General features: G+C 43.4%; 3 protein-coding genes across 6 annotated transcripts; 1 reads left to right on the forward strand and 2 right to left on the reverse strand.

The window, feature by feature from the left end:
• Positions 1 to 1,326: 1,326 nt before the first annotated feature.
• On the forward strand, positions 1,327 to 7,341 carry sp4 (sp4 transcription factor). 3 transcript variants are annotated; one of them, XM_026299933.2, is made up of 7 exons: positions 1,327 to 1,975; positions 2,221 to 2,291; positions 3,220 to 3,573; positions 3,670 to 4,861; positions 5,181 to 5,379; positions 5,877 to 6,076; positions 6,220 to 7,341. In XM_026299933.2, the coding sequence occupies exons 1-7, from the start codon at positions 1,969 to 1,971 to the stop codon at positions 6,489 to 6,491; spliced, it is 2,295 nt and encodes a 764-aa protein (XP_026155718.1). In that variant the 5' UTR covers positions 1,327 to 1,968; the 3' UTR covers positions 6,492 to 7,341. The 3 variants fall into 3 exon arrangements, with proteins under 3 accessions (XP_026155718.1, XP_026155719.1, XP_026155720.1); XM_026299934.2 differs by having other exon boundaries at positions 1,330 to 1,975; positions 3,220 to 3,564; XM_026299935.2 differs by lacking the exons at positions 1,327 to 1,975; positions 2,221 to 2,291 and adding an exon at positions 2,331 to 2,583.
• Positions 7,342 to 9,859: 2,518 nt separating this feature from the next.
• cdca7b (cell division cycle associated 7b) lies at positions 9,860 to 14,565 on the reverse strand. Of its 2 annotated transcripts, XM_026299937.2 has the most exons (11): positions 14,455 to 14,530; positions 13,233 to 13,397; positions 13,002 to 13,151; positions 12,808 to 12,908; positions 12,159 to 12,408; positions 11,971 to 12,033; positions 11,587 to 11,769; positions 11,319 to 11,474; positions 11,056 to 11,205; positions 10,473 to 10,609; positions 9,860 to 10,322 (listed from the first exon to the last, which is right to left on the reverse strand). In XM_026299937.2, exons 4-11 carry the CDS (start codon positions 12,906 to 12,908, stop codon positions 10,301 to 10,303), a joined length of 1,062 nt encoding a protein of 353 aa, XP_026155722.1. In that variant the 5' UTR covers positions 13,002 to 13,151; positions 13,233 to 13,397; positions 14,455 to 14,530; the 3' UTR covers positions 9,860 to 10,300. The 2 variants fall into 2 exon arrangements, with proteins under 2 accessions (XP_026155722.1, XP_026155721.1); XM_026299936.2 differs by lacking the exon at positions 13,233 to 13,397 and having other exon boundaries at positions 14,455 to 14,565.
• A 2,546-nt stretch (positions 14,566 to 17,111) lies between these two features.
• Positions 17,112 to 17,743, reverse strand: LOC113126244 (C-type lectin mannose-binding isoform-like). Its single transcript, XM_026300200.1, has one exon. The coding sequence runs from the start codon at positions 17,667 to 17,669 to the stop codon at positions 17,181 to 17,183; it is 489 nt and encodes a 162-aa protein (XP_026155985.1). The 5' UTR covers positions 17,670 to 17,743; the 3' UTR covers positions 17,112 to 17,180.
• Between the last annotated feature and the right edge of the window lie 1,260 nt (positions 17,744 to 19,003).

The following is a 19,003-nucleotide window of genomic DNA, read 5'->3' on the forward strand; positions in this document are numbered from 1 at the left end:
CCTCCTTTGTGTGCCAGGGGCATATCCTCAGTTGTTTGCCTGCTAATTATGTTTTCTGCTCGGTGAACCAGGACTGTGACTCCACTTGGCTAAAGTCACTCCTGACACAGGGGGAGGTTTCTCTGAAAAAGAAGACAAACTACAAAAGAGAGCCCACTTGCCTGAGACCATAGGAGCACTTTGTGGCTCTATTTGCTAGGATGGATTTAACATATAATTTCCCTTTAGGATATTAAAAAAGGTTTTGGTGTGTGGGTGGAAGACATGACTTCTGTTCCAGACAGACTGTTACACAAGCAAGAAACTTCTGTGCAATTATTGCGACTGCAACAAATAACTGTTTCAGATTTATTCTGTGTTGCTCCTCTCCTTTCAAACACTTATAATGCAGCTGCTGCCCATTAGTATTAGTGTCATTTTTATAGTCAAATATTATTTTCACTATATTTTGGTACTATTATTACTATAATATGCTACTTTAAATATTTCAAACACTTCTAATGAATTTCAGATTTTTAAAAAGTTGTAATACTTGCACATATATCAAGCTGATATGTGGAACAACAGCAAAGCACTGCAGCTATTACTTTTTTTTTAGTATTAATTAATTGTTGGTCAAACTATAGATTGTCAGAAAAACAGCCACACGTGATTTTCTAAAACCCAAATTGACATAATCAAATGTCTTGTTTTCAGTTTATTGTAAATATTCAGTTTTGAGAAGCATAAATGTACATTTCAGATGCACTGATTAATTGTCTAAGTATTTGGGTGTGAGCCATCCCAAAGTTTTCCTGTTTTGACATGTTTAGCTATTTACTTTTCAAATGTACTGCAGAGAAAAGGCAGAAAATCCTCAGGTTTGGCTTTTAATGAACTAATCAACTAATCGATTATCAAAGTTGTTTGATATTGAGTTTCCCGACTAATTGATAAATCGACTAATTGCTTCAGCCTTTTAGGCCTAAGCCCTCTGCTAAAGTACTAAATGAACTAAGTTGACCTATTGGCAACACCGTGTCACTGTGACTTAGCTGTAGATTTCTTTTCTTTGTAATTCTAGTAAGTATTAAGGTTTCATTCCGGTGCCTTGTTCCTTTTTGACAGGGGCTGTCATCCTGTGACACCAGAAAGTGAAAACAAACACACACACGCCTCCCTTTCCCGTTCGCCCAACCCCCCACAGCACAGAAGTCACCGCCCTTCTCTGTCGCTCTCACACCAACATGACTACCAACACCGGGAGGAACCTGCTCCAACCCGTCCCATAGCCCCGGAGCATCACGGGAGTTGTAGTCCGGGGCGCCCAATCCAGATCGAGAAGGCGAGGCCTCACCAAAATACAACTCCCATCTCGACCCTCGCACGCCGAGCCCCGTCGTCCAATCTGAATAAGTGGGAGGAGCGCGTCCGCCCACAAAAGCCACAGCTATCTTCCCGTATCTCCCCCTAAAAAAATCAATTGTGCACGAAAAAAGGGAATACGCGTAAAACACAAACACTGGTGACGGTTTGTTTTCGGTGCACGACGGACGGCGACGAGGCGTCCCCGCGTCGTGTGGCGAGAGAAACGGCGGTGACAGGCAGGAGCAGCGGAGAGGGTGTTGTCCTGATGCTTAAATGGAAGTGGGTGGGCCTCCACGGTCACACACTGCCAACTTCTCCGTGGATATCATTTTGACACACGCTAATTTGCTCGTTTATGGACTGTCTATCCGGTAAGCGAGGCACACGGCGGGGCTGCGAGGGGGCCGCGGACGGTCACCGTGCTCTCCGTTATTTCCGTTACTCGGGGCTGCTTGATTGTGCCTGCGATTGGCACCGCCCTTCCTGGCCGGTGGGTGGTTTCGTCAAACGGGCAGATCCGCCGCGGCCCAGCGCTGAACATATAGGCCGTCCTCCGCCTCTGTACGCGGCCGGCCTTCTACCGTGAACTACACCCTCTCCCTCTCGGTATATTAATGCGTTATGAGTGGTAGGTACCCTCCCCCCTCTCCGTCTCCACCCCTCTCTCTCTCTCTCCGTCTGACAGCCCCTTTTTGATTTTGATGATGAGGTTTATCTTCTGGCTTTATTGATCATCCTTGTTGTGCTATGTGTGCATTATGATCATGGAGTGTCTGCTGATGTGCTGATGTTGGGACTTTGCCATAATCACTGATACTCATGCTATGGTCATATAATTGGGAAATGTTGTGATATTTCACTCTCTTTTCACAGACTCGAAGAAGGAATCATCTGGAACTGAAGGAGGGAAAGCATCAAAAAAGGGGAAAAGTTCTGGATCGCAGGTACAGATCAGAAATAGGAGTTTATAGCAGTTCATTTCTTTTGCCTTGCCTGTAGGCCAAAAATGTACTACCTCCTTTCCCAGCCAGTAAGCCAGACACCTCTGGGGGCGTTTCTCTAGTGAATTCCACTTCCTGCTTCTGTGCAGCCCTGCTGAGAGCCAACCCGGAGCCTCATGAATAGGCTTATACGGCTGTCACTCTTCAACCATCGTACTTTTGAATTGTCCATTTGAATTAGGGTCAAAATGATTTCATTCTGCTAATGGATCTATTTTAAAGACCTGCAGTTTTGGTACGTGACTCAACAAATGCTTTCTTTAGAGGTGGCGTATATTTTGGAGATCATCTTCAACCTGGCGGCTTTTCTTAAGTGGCTCTTTTGTTGTTAAATGTGTGTGACAAGCATTGCTGCTGTGGTATTCACCATGCTATTGTAGCCGATACATAACCTAGGCTGTTTCCGTGCAGTATAGCATTAAAAATTTGCCTGCGACCTAGTTCCTTTGAAAGGGAGGGGAGAGAGAGAAGGCGGCATTTCTTCCACTGTTCTGAGAAAAGAGAAATGTGGTTCTCATACACCCACCCACTCGCTTCCTGTAATACCGCCCACTTCCACTGACAGCTCTCTCTCTTTCACTCAGCTTTTTGTTTCTGCAACATGTTTCCCCCTCACGCCCTTTGTGCATTTACCCCTTTTCTTCATCATTTCAAATTGTTCATTATGATATCTGCCTATCCCTTTATCTTTTTGTAAACTTCTGACATGTTGTACTTTCTTATTTGTGTGTGTATATATATATGATCTGAGTCTCTAACTCTGACTCACCTCTTCTCCCTCCCTCTCTTCGTCACTACTGTTTACCCATTTCTCTCTGCTCCTCCCTTCAATCCCTCCTCCACCCTTTCTTCTCCACCCTGTCTCCTGCAGGATTCGTCTCAGCCCTCTCCATTGGCTCTGCTAGCAGCCACCTGCAGTAAGATCGGAGGGCAGGGAGTGGTGGAGGGGGCCCAAGCGGGTGCCCAGCAGATCCAGGTTCAGGCTGGTCAGATTCAGCTGCAGGCAGGTCAGCTCCAGGGTCAGATAGTGGTGGACACAGCTGGGGGTCAGGCCTTGGTTCCCCAGCAGCTAGAACTGGTCCCAGCTCAGTTCACGGGGAACGGCTGGCAGATCATTACAGCAGCACCTACTATGGCCAAGGAGAACACCAGTCAACCTGTTGCTGTGACAGTGGCCACCACCTTGGCGAATGACAGCTCACCTGGCGGACGCAAGGTGAAGGAGATGGGAGATGCAGTGGGTTTGAGCAATTGTGTTTATTGTTTTTGTTTCTCAGCCCTGGTCCTCTTAACTGCATCAATTATCTTCTCCTGTTGACAGGTGAAGGCAGTAGGTGGAACCAACAGTGTTGCAGCCAGTCAGCAGCAGCAGTTCCAGATCATCCAGGTTCAGAACCTGCCCAGCGCTGGAGGTGGGGTCCAGTATCAGGTCATCCCTCACCTGCAGACTGCAGATGGCCAGCAGATCCATATCAGCCCAGCTCAGACGGCCTCCATCGGGGCTCTACCAGAGCAGGTTCAGCTTATCCAGACCCCGAGTTCAGGCCAGACCCAGGCCATCCTCCAGCCTGCCAACCAGCAGACCATCTTGACGAGTACAGCCAATCAGACGGTCCCACTGCAGATCCGCCCACAGTCTTTCCCACTGCAGCTACAGACTCTCCAGGGCTCCCAGACTCCTGTTATGACCACAGTACCCATAAACCTTGGTGGCATGACCCTGGCTCTGCCTGTGATCAATAATGTTGGAGGGGGCGGGGCTGTACAGCTTATCCAATCAGCAGATGGCACATTCTCTGTTGCCAACGGCAACCAGCTGGTGACAACAGCAGTGTCTGGGCCGGCTCCTGCCTCAGCAGGTTCAACAACCACAGCAGCAGAAGGTGACATGTCTGAAGGGGCACAAGTGGTTTCTGCTGGATCAGAGGGTGGACCAGGTGATACCCAAGTGCAGAGCAGTGAGGCAGACTCTCAAAGCCAGAATCAGCCCAATGGGCTGCAAAACCAGACAGATACAGCAGGAACCATCCAGCAGGTGATCGTAGGCCAGGTGGGGCACCAGCTGGTGCAGCAAATCCAGCTGCAGCCCCAGAGTCAGAATCAGGGTCAGGCCCAGGGCCAGCAGCAACCTCAGCACATTCAGACCCTCCAGCTGGCCCCAGGACAAACCCTACAGCCCATCCAGGCCTTCCAGAACCCAGCCCAGGTCCTTATTCGCACCCCAACCCTGTCACCTTCTGGGCAGATCACCTGGCAGACATTGCAGCTGCCTGGTGGGGTCTCCCTGCAGGGTGGCCTTGGGACAGCTGTGCCACAGCAGCTGACACTGGCCCCAGTGGCTGGTGGGACAACCGTGGGGAGTGGAGGGCTGGTCTCTCTGAGTGGAGCTCCTCTGACTCTAAGTGCAGCTCAGATCAACCCAGGGTCTGGGGTACAGACAGTCAGCATCGCAGGGCTAGGAACTGGCGGGGTCCAGGTGCAGGGTGTACCCCTCACCATTACTGGTCTACAGGGTAAGGATCCACTAGTTCATTCAGTTCATTACCACAGACAGGTCAGAAAAATGTAGTTGGGCAGAGAGAGTATTACTGTTCACCTCAGTTCAATTCAGTTTTATTTGTATAGCACCAAATCACAATACAATCATCTCAAGGCACTTTACAAAAAACAAAAAACCCGTTATGTGGGTCACTACCTGCATTTACCATTCAAAATGGAACTATACCAGGATGTGTTGGCTGAGTTAGGTTGTGTGTCTGTACCCTACAGACAATGGAACAGATGTTTTGATTCGTAAATTCACACAGTTTGTTACCCGCAATCACTTTACAGGTCAACCACAGGGTCAGGATGGGGTCAAAGTTCAATCGTCTCCTGTGACAGTCGCAGTTGGCAATATGGCATCAGGTTCATCGATGAGCCCAGACCAGCTGGGCTCTGTACAAAGTTCGTCAGACCAGGAGGGACAGCCCAGCAAGAGACTTCGTCGAGTCGCCTGCTCTTGTCCAAACTGCAGGGATGGAGAGGGAAGGTATGAACCCATTAGAAATACATAATGCAGAGGCAGTAGGAAAAATCTAATTATTCAGGAAACTACAGATTTTCTCTTAAAATGGACATATACAGGGAAATGTGGAGTTACATGTGCTCAAACACCCATCAGTACATTTTTATGATAATCAAATCACTAGTAACTGTCATGTCACTGTTGGACAACTGGTCTGACAGATGGACAGAACACAGTGCAGCTTGTATCCTAAAGTGAGAGATCCAAGCACTCACCACTCAGCACTTCATACTGTAATGAGGAGCTGGTCTCCAAAACAAAAAGAGTAAATATTCAGAGACCAGAGAAATGTATTCCAGATTTCGAGTATCAATAAAAATCTACTTATAAAACAAAGAGTGTTTAACTGCCATTTGTTTTAGAAGTTGTCTTAATGAAATATTCTAATTCATAAAAGACTTCACCAAACACACATACCCTCCAGCTTAATCATAACCCAAGTGTGTGTGTCTGCATTGTAGAAACAGCGGAGACCCCACCAAAAAGAAACAGCACATCTGCCACATGGAGGGCTGTGGGAAGGTGTACGGTAAGACGTCCCACCTGAGGGCCCACCTGCGCTGGCACACCGGAGAGAGGCCTTTCGTCTGTAACTGGATCTTCTGTGGCAAGAGGTTCACCAGGAGCGACGAGCTGCAGCGACACCGGAGGACACACACAGGTAGGACAAACATACATGGGGTGTAGACTGGTGATGGTACCTGTAAACAGCCGGGGGTTCGCACTCCTCACATATAATTGTTCATCACAGCTACTGTACCTCTCCTGGTTTCTTACTCTAGTTATTTGTCTTTTCCGCTGCAGGAGAGAAGCGTTTTGAGTGTCCAGAATGCGCAAAGCGCTTCATGCGCAGCGACCACCTGTCCAAGCACATCAAGACCCACCAGAACAAGAAGGGCGGAGCCGCGGTGGCAATCATCACCACCGATGACATCGAGGAAGATGCTCCCGAGGGCCTGGGTGCCTCCCCTCAGATTGTCGCTGTGGCGACACTGTCACGTAACTCTGACCCCGCTACACCCACCACCTCTAATCACCTGGAGGAAGAGGAGGAGGAAGAGGAGGAGTTTGAATAGGAGACTGACTCCGGTTTCTTTGCGGAGGTGTGACTTCCTGTTTTTTTGGGAGTCTTTCCAGGCACTGTTAGGGTGGCTATGATTTTTTTTTTTTTTTTTTTTACTATTAATTTTACATAATTTTAAAGACGTTCTCTCATGAAGTAGGACTCCAAAGAGACAGGATCATGTGATGAACAGAAACCGAAAAATATAAACATCACAGTCTAAATGAAAAACTAACACGTATAATAACAAAAAATTTAACCTAAACATATGAAAGATTAGTTTGGGTTTTATAAATGAATCTATAATAATTCCATGCGTGATGGGGAAAGGAATGTAAGTAGAGCCTAGATTAGCACAAGACAGGCGGACCTGCTGAATTTAAACCATCCAACATCGACACATTTGCCTAATCACAACAAAATCTAACTCTATGCACAAAGTTGTGTTCCTGTTTCAAAGTTGTCAGGCAGTGCTGAGGGTCAATCATGGTACAGCACTGTGACAAAGCAGGGACAGTCTTGGGATTGTGTATGCCTGTTTGTGTGTGTGTGTGTGCGTGTGCGTGCATATGACCTGTATGAATGAGTGTACATTGTATTCCCATGCTGTCATGAAGAGGATCTACCTAATTTGAGTTTAATTTCATGGTTCAGGTTTAGTCCTCAGATCAGATTCAGGTGTTGATTCCTTCTGAGACCAGTCTATGGATAAACTGTTGTTGGATAAGAGAGGGGATAAGTTAAAAAAAAAAAAAAAAAAAAAAGGAAGTAGAAACAAGCACATATGAAATGATTTATAAATAATGCATTCCTATTGAGGCGCAGTGGCCATTAGAAAAAAAGGTTTCTATAGAGAAAAAAAACAATCTAGCTTTCTACAACTTTATGTAGTGAAAGCAATACTATAATGACAATCCTAGTGAAACCATGTTTACAATGTCAGGGGAAGTTTTCTCTGTTAATAAAACAAGCCAGTTCACCCTAAGATAAAGGAAAACATCAGGAAGCAGTGCTGTCATAAGAACAAAGCCAGGGGCAGGGTGAGGATTCAGCATCCCTGCCGCAGTTCCCATCAGCCCGTAATCACAGGTAGATCTTGTGGTGGTTTTTGTTGCATGGCTGCACTGTCACCGATGTTGCTTTTTGCTTTCTGTGCTCTGCCCTCTCCCACCTCTGACCCTGCTACGTGACCGATGTACCACAGTTGCCTTAACACAAGCTGTTGTACAGAGGAAACTTCAGTGAGGGTATTTCTTGGGTGAGGGGGGGAGGTGAGATGGAGAGCACACCATAGCACAGGCAGGTAACATTAGACAATGATGATGAGAGCTGAGGGTGGGCGTGGATTGGGCAATTTAGCTATGTGGATATTTGAGACGTTTTTTGGTGGTGTTGCTCTGTGTTAGTTCCGTGCGTACATTCTTTTTAAATAAATAAAAATTTTTATTTGATAGAATTTATCAGTTGCTTTCAAAAAACCCCTCCCACTATGTTAACACACAGCATCCCACTGTGTACGGCTAATTTATTATTTATCCTTGATTTGTAATATTTGCCTTTTGCTGGACTTGGTATTTGTGTGCGTTCATTTGGAGGTTGTGTACAGCATGTTTCAGTTTTTTGCCGTAGTGCTGCTTCTCTCTCTTCTTTAACTCTTTGTGCTTCGGCTTTCTTTTTCTATGTCTGACCATTGCTGTTAATTTCTTCTCTTTGCGCCATAACGTGTTTTTGGAGAAAAATAAACAACAAAAGAAGAACGCAAAAAAAGTGAAAAAGTAACTATTGTTTCAAGCTGAAAAGGTTGATACCAAACAAATGTAGATGTTTTTGGTAATATTTTGTGTGACAACCAACTTTTTTTCTTTGATATTTTGTAGTGACATCTCATTTGTAAATCTTTTTCTAAAGATGTTTGTTCGTCTCCATGACATTTGATAATGGGTTTTTTGCCAGGTTAGCCTCAAAGGCTCCAGTTTATTGATATTTTTAAAACTGGTTTGTACAAACGTGTTATGTCAAAAAAAAGAAAAGAAAAGATGCTTTGCCTGCATAACACTTGACAATAAAGTGATTAAAACTGTCTCAAATACTACTCTGATGTTCGTTTTTTTTTTCCCCCTCTCAGATAAAAACAAAATAACCACAAAAAAAAACAAAACAATGGAGCAACAGTGTCTACACATGGTTACACAGTTTGACACACACACACACACACACACAGACAGATTCTATAACTCCTCCTATTCCATTATTACTGGGTAACAGCTCAGCTGTGTTGTGACAGCAGTAACAGAGTATCAGTGCTTCCTTTGAGGACAATTACAGCTCTGGGTTACAATGTCTGCTGCTTCTGGACTCCCAGATTGTTGCTCCAAGGATCGACCTGTGACCGTTCAGTCACAGGTCCGTTTATTTCCACTCGAAAACACACACCTCCTTTTTTGTATGCGCTAATTTATAATGGGTCCATAAAGAGCCTGCTTCCGAAAACACAATCTACAAAACACCTCAAGTCAAACTCATCTACAAGCAAAGTGTGACCAGAGAGTTCAGCAGCAGGGCATTCTGGACTGTCACGCTCACGCATGCCTTTGACCTGTCACTCCTTTGAAGTGCTTCAAAAATGCCAAAATCGACACAACACCCTCAGGGGCTGCTGCGTGAGTTGTTTTATTTAATGACCTAAGATAAGAGATGAGAGCATCAGGACAGATTTTTGATGGTCTGTCTGCTGATTTATAATTCATTTGGATATTAGATCCTGACCAGAAATAAAAAATAATCTTCAGATTACAGGTGCACCAAAACATTTTATACTTTTAATTCATACTGTGTTTCTAACCTGTCTATAGCTTTTTATCAGCAAAGTGTGTATATAAACTAATATTAGTCTTAAAACTGACAGTAGATAATTAAGGTAATTACTAATGTGATATGAAGCTGTAGCATGAATATTTTCTATTTTTCCCCTCACACTGCACAAAAATGGACACCTCATGAAATTCCAGTGACCTCAGGTGGACCTCTGACCATGCAGTGACCCCCCACCCTGCGGCTCCGGTACCTGTCATAACATGAGACCAGCTGACTGGCTCCACAGTCGCCTCAGGAGCCAGCAGCTGAACTGGACCTGACCCCACTCATCTGGGGAAATGACACCAGGTACAAAGCAGCAACACACACATTTGCCTTATCCTGCTGCAACTGTTCAGACAGATTTGGTGCAGAATTAAAAGCTGTGTGCACCTAAATGGAAGCTAATGTTTGGCTTGATTTTCTTCCTTTCAGACACTGTGTACTGTTGACATCTGTGACAGCTGAGACAAGAATCAAACAGGTAAAAGACTGCATGAATATTCACATGGAAAACCTGACAAATCATTAGATAACAGCGTTGTTTATTAAAATTTAAAGTGGACAGACAAGAATGCTTTATCACTTTTAAAAAAGTAGCTGGTATGAAAGACTCAGTTTGCATCCGTAACACAGAAAATAACCACATTTGTTCTACTGTATCCCAAAGACAATATTCAACTCAAAACTAAGTTCTGGCTTTAAAACAATAAAAACATTTTTAAAAATCCCTGCATTTTATGCAGCTTTAAACCAGGATATATAAAACATAAACAGTGTATGTGCCTCATCTTGAAATGAAAGTTAAAAAACATCTTTTTGTTTTTGTTTCTCTACTTAGATAAGAGGATGATCTAAATCTAAAAAAATGTGCATTGTGATGAGTTCTACAGTACTGTGTAGCACCAGAATCTCCACTATGTGCCAGCTGTTCGAACTGGTTCTCCTCTCTGGTCAGATCTCTGGACCTCACTGCAGCTCCTTCTGAATACTGTGATGAAGGGGAAGAAAAGAAAGAAAGAAGTTGTATCTGACTGGTTCTCAGTAGTGCTGCAGCTAATTATCATCATCATTGTTGATCTGTCAGCAAGCTGTCAAACTCTAGTGTTATGGAGATTCCATCCAAGCCCGAGACACATACCTCACCAGATACTCGTGGACATTGTTGTGGCCGTTGTAGCGGGCCAATCCTACCAGGATGCCGGTGGCACAGCGGCCCTCCTTCTTACGACACAGACTGCAGTTACACATCCCTCGGCAGATGGGACAGGACCACTCCTGTAAAGAAATGAGCAAGTGTTTGTACTCTACACATGTAAATCCAACCACCTGCCTTTATTTAATCCCACTGGGAATGAACAAAAACAGGTCAGTTATTTTCAAACTAACATGCTACATTGTTTTTCTGGAATTTTCCCATTATTAAGCATGAGCTGCTGTAGGTGGCGCTCTTTGCTTTATTTATTCAACCCTATTGGCTCCCACTGCTTTTGTTGAAATACTTAGTTCAGCTTGTTTATTTAAAACAAAAATAAATGTTGCTGGAAATATAAACAAACATTTTCATTTTTTCCTACAAGACACAAGGTGTTTGAATAGAAATTATAAAAGCTTTCGTTGACTACATGTCAGTCAGCATAACAGAAAGCAGACCTGATTCTGTTTGAAAAGTCAGCAGTACAAAAACGTTATATATTGCTTTCCACGAGTGTATTAGCACTGACCGGGTCGAGCAGCACGGTGCGCACGTCCTCTCCGTAGCGGTTCTTTAGGCATGGCCCACAGAACTGACCTTTGACCCCCACACAGTAACCACTGCGACACACTGTCTTGGTGTCCAGAGTCTTCTGTCTGCACTGGTGACATGAGCTGCCCTGGAAGAAAAAAAAAAAAAAACACACACACACCCCACACTGAAGAAATGCACTAACCCAGCTAACCTGACAGTACAACAGCACAAAACTGGTAAGGCCTTGATGTGACTCACATTGTCCTTGTCCCAGATCTTGTCTTTGCTGCGGTACGCTATGTTGTCCAGGTCTTCTTTGGTGATGTCATCGACTGTCTTCACCACATACTGGCTCCTCCTGGAACCAGAGCTCCTCCTCTTCCTCCGTCGCTCACCAACACGTTCCTCGTCCACCTGCACAGTGACAGTCGACAGACTGTTGGCACAAACATGACCTTGCCTTGCAGCCAGTGAGAGGAGTGAATGCTGTAAATGTAACAGAGTCAAAAGTGTGTGCACGCTGTACCTCCACCAGCTTCCTGATGTCTATGGGCCTGGGGCTTCTGTGTTCAACTGGCTCGCTCTTTTCCTCCACTGCAAAGTTCTCGGGGGGGCGAGCTTTACGGGACGGGTTCCTCCTTTCTGACCCAGCCTGCGGCTCAATCTTGCGTTTTCGTGGCGTTGCTTTCACTGGCATCTGCTTCTTCTTCTGCAATTAAACAGTGTCGGTGGCAAATTGAACAGCAAAAAGATATTTGTGCATAACGTGAAAACTATTAGTTTCATTAAACGCAGTCAGTACACATGAAAGCAATGGCACTGCTAATTCATAACCTTTGATTTCCAGTAGAGGGCATTTTAGATTTTTGTTAAATGCCTTTGAGAAACTGGTGCTGGTGCATGTACTCACTTGAGGGGTGGTGGGCAGACTCAGGTCGGCCATGGTGCTCAGACCAGCAAATAGCTTAGCCAGCTGAACGATGACAACAAAAAGGAGCAGAGTGAAAAGACGCCTGACAAGTGAGGGACTATAATTACACAGGTCATGCAGTTTGTAAAATTATGGCGGAAACACAAAAGGCTGTAGGCGTTCATTACCATGGCTTTGTTTTCCTGGATGTTCTTGTCTCGTTTCCTTAGACTCTGAGACAGGACCTCCTCTTCTTCCTCCTTCTCCTCCTCCACATTCTCCTGCTGCCGTGACTTCTGCTGCTGCTGCTGCTGCTGCTGCTGCTTCATCCTCTGCCTGCCTCTGGTCCTCAGCGAAGTACGAGTTTCTTTAACTGGCTTGTTAACTTTTTTCCCCTGTGGTTCCTTTTTGGGAGTAGACGTTCTTTTCATGGGAAACCTGAGGAGTCAAATTAAAATAGGATCATTGTTCAACTATTGGAGAATGGTTGAATAAACAGAAATGTTTATTGAAATTAAATTGAATGTAAGCATTTGTTTAATAAAATCCCTTTATATTTGATAAGGCAAATCAGTAATAAACTATCCCTAATTCATTTTTTGATTAGTAATGCTTTAATGTTTCTACCTTATCAGGATTCAGAGTGTCAGATGTCATGTAAATTATTAACATTATCAGTAGTTGCAGTGTTATCGGCATAAAAGGCTTCATTCAACTCATTACCAAAACACAAAACATGTTATGTGGGTATATGCTGGCTTTGTGATCCAGTATCCTACAGTCCAGTGCACAGTGAGTACCACAACTACCCTTTTGCTCATTTATTAACACACACACCTCAGGGCCACTAAAAGACTCCTTCTCTTGTGTGGGGGGACCTCTTCCCCATCGGAGTAGAAGCCCGTGTCGACATCACTGTCCTCCTCTGAGTCCACCATCTGGGGAAAACCAGATATGCGGGCTGGTGCTTCAGCAGCAAGGTTACACACATTTTGATTGAAATAACACAGACCACAACAAGGGCTTTATACCTTGGTCTTCAGCCGCTTGGTAAAACTTCCTCTCTTCTCCTCTTCCTCATCCTCTTCCTCGCTGAACCCCTCAAACTCCTCCTCACTGTCCGACTGACTGAACAGACGAGCGAGTTCAGCAGTGATAAACTTGGATTTGAAACATGGAGTCTGTTGGCAGACAATAATAAGGACCCCTTATAAAAAAAAGTTCGGTAGAACAGATGACATGTTCCTCACTTTTATTACTACCTGTGGTGGCAATGCACTTCCTGTACACAACAGTGTGAGCACATTGTTTTCCTAGGAAGGTGTAAATTACAGCAGTGAAAGGGCTGCCAACAGCCAGGTGACGAATCCATAGCTGCACTTCCTGGACCAGTCATTGGTCAGATCCACTGAAAGCTCGAGTTTAAACTGGCAAAACAAACCAAAACACATCTTTATGACCTCAGGCCTGTCCCACTTCTCAACCAAGGCACTGCAGGGCCAATGATACGGTGACGTGGAAAAGGAAGAAACACTTAACCCATGTGCTTTGTTTATAGTGGCTTTACTTCCTCATTGTTTGGGGTCCAACGGACCCTTCAAACCCAGTACCCTCTCACTGTTTGGGCATGCACATGACGAAAGTCATCATATACGCACATCACATTACAGAATTATTACTGAATTTGTTACTTCACTAATAAGGAAATACTGCCTTAGGTATAAATATGGATTTAGGTTTTCGGGTGTCGGGTGAGGCATTGCTGTGAAAAATGAACCACTACAGATGTAGATCTAGAAAACAAACTTATATTACTTATTAAACTTATACTGTATAACTTTGTTTATTACAAGAAATTCCCATAAACGACATATTATGTTGGAAAAGTAACGTTCAGGACGTTTTTAAGCTGTTAAAGAAGAGCAGGAGTCTTCAGGACCAAAACAGAACATCAGGGTCAAGTGACTGTTTATGACAAAAATGTAAAACCTTTTTCCAAGAGCCAAGACTTGATCTCTGGGCCCTGTCTGAGTCTTTGACCACTAAACAACTGATGTCACATGTCTGACTTGTTGATGTCTGCAGCCTCAGGGGCGATGACCTCTGACTTTGCAGAAGGTTTAGGGTACGACACAGACCAAGTCCTGGCCCTGCCTGCTCCTCAGATACTGGCCCAGCAAATGTAAACGATCACATACAACGTTAGGGGATACAACCCGGTCAAAACAGAGACGTGCAGCTGTTTAACTCGTTAATGAGGCGACTAGTGTTCAGTACATAACATTATAACAGCATGTTATATCGTCAACGAGCTAGTTTATAGTCAAAGACCTGTTTGTTCAGAGGAGAAATCATAAATGCATCTTTACAACGGGCGTACACAACAATGGGGTTTATTTTGAGCCATTACGACTTTTACTCGCCACAAATCCGACAGGGACAAAAAAAAACACCTACATTTCTATGCACATGTCTGTCACTTACCTTTGATGTGAGGGTCATTTTTTACCTCGTTTCAGGGCAAATTTCCGTCCAGCAGAAAGTTTTGTGTTGGCTCATGAAAACCAATGCCTGGAGGTGGATTTAAAATCTAACTGCTACAAGAGTCTGGTGATTATTAAACTAGGGGGGTTTATCATTGTTTGTTTGAATCTAAAAGTATAATTACGACGACAAAATGTTGAATTTAAGAGACAGTTAATGATCTACAGAGTCACACAGCCTTCAGTCAGTAGTGCTTTTTGATAAAGGGGACTTTCTTTATGTTTACAAGTATTTTTGTCTGTGGTCTTCCCCCCGCACTCCCAGTGGTGTAGTCCAGATTTTCGCGCGAAAACGGCATATGGGCGTGGTAATCCCAGGGAGCTGGACCCTGGCATACCTGAGGGTTTATTACCTGCAGACCTTTGAGAAGTACTTTACCTAAAATACAGCACTGAAGTACAGCTGAGAAACCTGAGCACAGTAAAACACGATGCCTACTTCCTGTTACCGCTGAAACAATTAGAGATTATTACTAATTAGTGTGCGAATGATGGATTTTTTTAGTTTTTCAGCACATACAAGGTGACCTGGTACAACATTAACATTAAACAATATTAATGAACATGTACCAATATAAGTATGTACCTATATAACAATATAAATAGGCTATAACAACACAGTCATGTGGTTATGGAATTAATGAGAGTGTAGATCTGCAAGACCTGGATGTGTCTCTGGACTGACAGGCATTTTCTCATATTTGCCCTGAGGTTTCTGGAACATGTGAAACAGATTTTTATATTGTAACTTCCAGGAGAAACTGTTCACATCTAATTTTTCCTGCACATAACCTTCCTAAAATGTCAAATTGTCATTTTGGTAAATATTTTATATTTGTAGGGATTGGACCCATGTGTTAATAAGTGAGCTTTAAAGGTGTTAGTATGTGACAGAGCCAGGCTAGCTGTTACCATCTGTCTCTTGTCTTTGTGCTAAGCTGCGCTAACAGACTATGATTGAATTTAATGAACAATAATGAAACAGATAACTTCAGTGTTTGTGTAGAGGGACTTGGAGCAACTTTCAGGCTGTAAACTAAAACTAAAAATGGAAGAAGGAACTTGGGCTATGACTTCACTATTTCTAAGGGCCAGAGTACAACCCTGCTATTTAACGTCTATTGTATCATAATTTATGTACAATTTCCACTCAGTGATCAATCTGTCAGATTGATAATTACGCAGCACCTGCATCACACCAGGCCTGTCTGTTCTGCATGTCCCATCTCCCATTTCTGTGTCATCCACCACTGTTGTTTAGTTGTCAGACGCCTGCTGGGTAAAGGATTTGTCAGGGTGACTGCATAATAGTAGGGGTTATCAGCAACAGGAAGCCATATTGTTGCTCCCCAGGCCTCAACCACCACTGACCATATGTCCCCTCCTTACACACACACATACATGCACATGCACAAATGCATGCACCCACACACACATACTCGTGCACACACACAGCTCATTTACCATTTTCACATGCAAAATTGTTCTGTATTCTACTTCCACCTTTATTGGGGAGGTGGGGGTGGGGTTCAGGGCTATTAAGTTTTATTGTTGTCTAAGGTGTGATCAGTCTTCATTAGTCAACATTACAGGGAAGGATTATGTGCAGTTTCATAACCGATTAATAAAATGACATCTGGACACATAAACTTGCAAATGACTCCCTGAGCTCTGAACAAAGTTCTTCTGAACGAGGCACAGCTCCCAGAGCAATGTTGGGTGCAATCAAGAAAAGCTGCTTTCCTTCCCTTTCTGCCATCTGATTACGATCTAACTATGAAAGTACGAAATGTAGATGAATAGTTGGGGAATAAACTTTTCTAATTTCCCCTCACAGGGCCTCAGTGTGTATTCATATGTTTGAGTGCTTCCTGTTTCAAGTTAGCAGGTGGAATCAGACATCACTGAGTGGCTACTGACAGACTATGTGTGAGTCCCGAGCGCCGCGATAAGTATCAGAACAATGTCAGTCCTGTGGAACTGAGACTCAGAAGGAGACCATTGACAGGCTGCTTTCTGTTTTATGCTTTAAAAGGGTGTTTGGCCCTTGTGACATGGTATCATTGATTCACTTCCACACAGCTACACAAGTCAAACAAAACACCAGTTTAACTAGACATTAACCATATAGAGCTATGGTTTATTCAGTTTTAGTAAGATTTTGACATAATAGGACACAGTTTTAAAAAAAATACTGTACATGTGGCCTCAGCTGTCCAAAGGATGAGAAATACATGGGTTTGTGGTTGTTTTTAAATTTCATTAAAGATGAAGAAATGAATAAACATAAGCATGTGTTTAAAAGTTTAAATCCAACTAGTTGTTGGTTTTCTCTTCATTACATTCGACACTAGGAAAGAGATGAGCATTATCACACTGATTTGCTCTTCTTCTGCCCTCATGTGGCCACAACGCATAACAGCAAAAAGAAAGAAAAAGAAATTGCATCCACTTTACCTCAGTGACTATATGGCACAGGAAAAATCACTTCAGTCTTGGAAATATTTCCTTTGATTGACTTTTGAAATGGCATGTGTTAGTGTCCAACACGAATGGCATTAAATGTAAATCAAATTACTTCTGTACATAAATTTTGTGCAATAATCACATGCAGATTTAATATGTTTGTTCAGAGCAACAGATGAAAAGAGGTAAATTAGAGACAACTTAAGGGGAGGCAGTGCGAGACGCACAAACAAACGAGTATGTCAGAGAACACGGTATGTCATTCCATTTCAAGTTGATGTCCCAGTTTGTCTGAACACAGTGTTCGTTTCTTTTATTATTGTTTGGCTCTCCTGTATTCCAAAAGGTAAACGTCACTGCAGACCCATCAGACCACATCCATTTGCCTTCTTTGTGGATGTCACTGAGTCCAATCCAGGTTGTTCTCTGAGCAGGATCGAAGTTTTTGATCAGGGCCTTGACAAAACTTTGTTCATTCTGACTGTGGATGGACACCAGGTTGGCTCTCTGTGACACACAGTAGAGCTCTGCATCAGCCCAGGTCATATGTGTGGCGACGTACTTGTAGCAGCGCTCGTTGAAGCTGTACCAGAACATTGGACAGCTGAGACGCTGTAGTTTCACTCCAGAGCCAGGTGAAGTAGACTCAGCACCCAGAGCCAGACCAAACATGACGAGGAACAAGATCATGTTTTCAGAGTCTCTGTCCCTGGAGTAGAAGCGAGAGATTGACGTCTTGGTTGGAGCTTGCCTGCAGTGCTGGATGGTACCAAGAATCTTGGGGAGACAGGTGAAAGGCATCTTTCCTTTATACTGTTCAGAGAGCGCGTCTACTGTGTTGGAATGACGTCACTGGGTGAACACATTTGGTACATTTAATCACACTTATCTGAGGAACAAGGAAACGAGAAAAGAAACAGCAATAATTGATCACTATTGATTAACAGTTATTAAACTCTGGTACATTCAGGTAAGCTCTAGTGTTTGCTTTTCTGTAGAATTACATTTTCATTGCATGATAACAATTTGTAGTACAGTTAAAGGATTTTCATTGATCCATTTAAACAATTCACCTTTTCCAGCAACTCAGATTTAGATCTCTTTCATGTATTCTATATCAATGTCTAAATATTTAATTTGTTATAAAGTAAAGGATGGGGAGACTTGAATTCATTCTATGCTCTGAACAGACTGTGAGACATGGACAAAGCTACAGAACAGTATAACTCCATTTCAGACCTCTATGTTGGGAACAGTCTTCATTTCCTCCATCATTGACTCTCCTCCACGCCATCAGAACACGTCAGGTACAGGCTTCACTGCAGGATCCTCTGAAGGAGACACTGCACCCAGAGACAGACCAAGGAACAAATACAAGAATGTTGGTATGAGAGTCTCTAAGTCTTGGTTGAAGCTTATTTTCACTGTTAGGTATCAATAACATTGCTGAGGTTCTTAGAAAGATAGTTTCCTTTACATGTTTAACATAGTAAAACAGCTTTAGATAAGACATGGCCCTTCAGCCGTCCAAAGGCTTTTTTTTTTTGTTGGAAAATCAGGCAAAAGAAAGGCAAATAAATGTGTTTCCACTTCAGCCACATGTATAAAATTTCACTGCAATGTTTTTTATTATTTATTCTTTGCAAATTACAGTCAGGGATCGCCATTTTTATTTATTTTGCAAATTGAAAATGGGCACGAGAGCAGAGGGATGGAGATTTTTATTATCTGCTGGAGCAAAAGGGCAACTGATAAAAGCGCATTAGGAGGGTTTGGCTAAAAATTAATCACAATCTGAGACTGAAAACAAGGAAACAAGATAAGCCAGAAGCAATAACTGATCACTACTTACCGACAGTTATTGAACTCTGGTACATTCAGATAACCTCTAGTGTTTGTTTTTCTGTAGAATTACATTTTCGTCCCTGAAGAGCCAGGAACATGAAGGTGTGTTTTGCATTACCTCGTGATTTATCAGAAACTGCCATATATCCATAAATCTATAAATCTATCCCCACTTCCTT

Source organism: Mastacembelus armatus, chromosome 11, assembly GCF_900324485.2.
Source record: "Mastacembelus armatus chromosome 11, fMasArm1.2, whole genome shotgun sequence".
Classification (NCBI taxonomy): domain Eukaryota; kingdom Metazoa; phylum Chordata; class Actinopteri; order Synbranchiformes; family Mastacembelidae; genus Mastacembelus; species Mastacembelus armatus.

Excerpts from the sequence above, each read along its gene's own strand:
- cdca7b (XM_026299936.2), bottom strand. Across the intron at positions 11,475-11,586 it reads ACATCAGGAAGCTGGTGGAG|GTGGACGAGGAACGTGTTGG; the intron begins GTACAGCGTGCA and ends GTCACTGTGCAG. Across the intron at positions 10,323-10,472 it reads GTCCACGAGTATCTGGTGAG|TATTCAGAAGGAGCTGCAGT; the intron begins GTATGTGTCTCG and ends CCTTCATCACAG.
- LOC113126244 (XM_026300200.1), bottom strand. The coding sequence starts at position 17,669 with ATGATCTTGTTCCTCGTCATGTTTGGTCTGGCTCTGGGTGCTGAGTCT.
- sp4 (XM_026299933.2), top strand. Across the intron at positions 3,574-3,669 it reads GCGGACGCAAGGTGAAGGAG|GTGAAGGCAGTAGGTGGAAC; the intron begins ATGGGAGATGCA and ends TCCTGTTGACAG. Across the intron at positions 5,380-5,876 it reads TGCAGGGATGGAGAGGGAAG|AAACAGCGGAGACCCCACCA; the intron begins GTATGAACCCAT and ends TCTGCATTGTAG.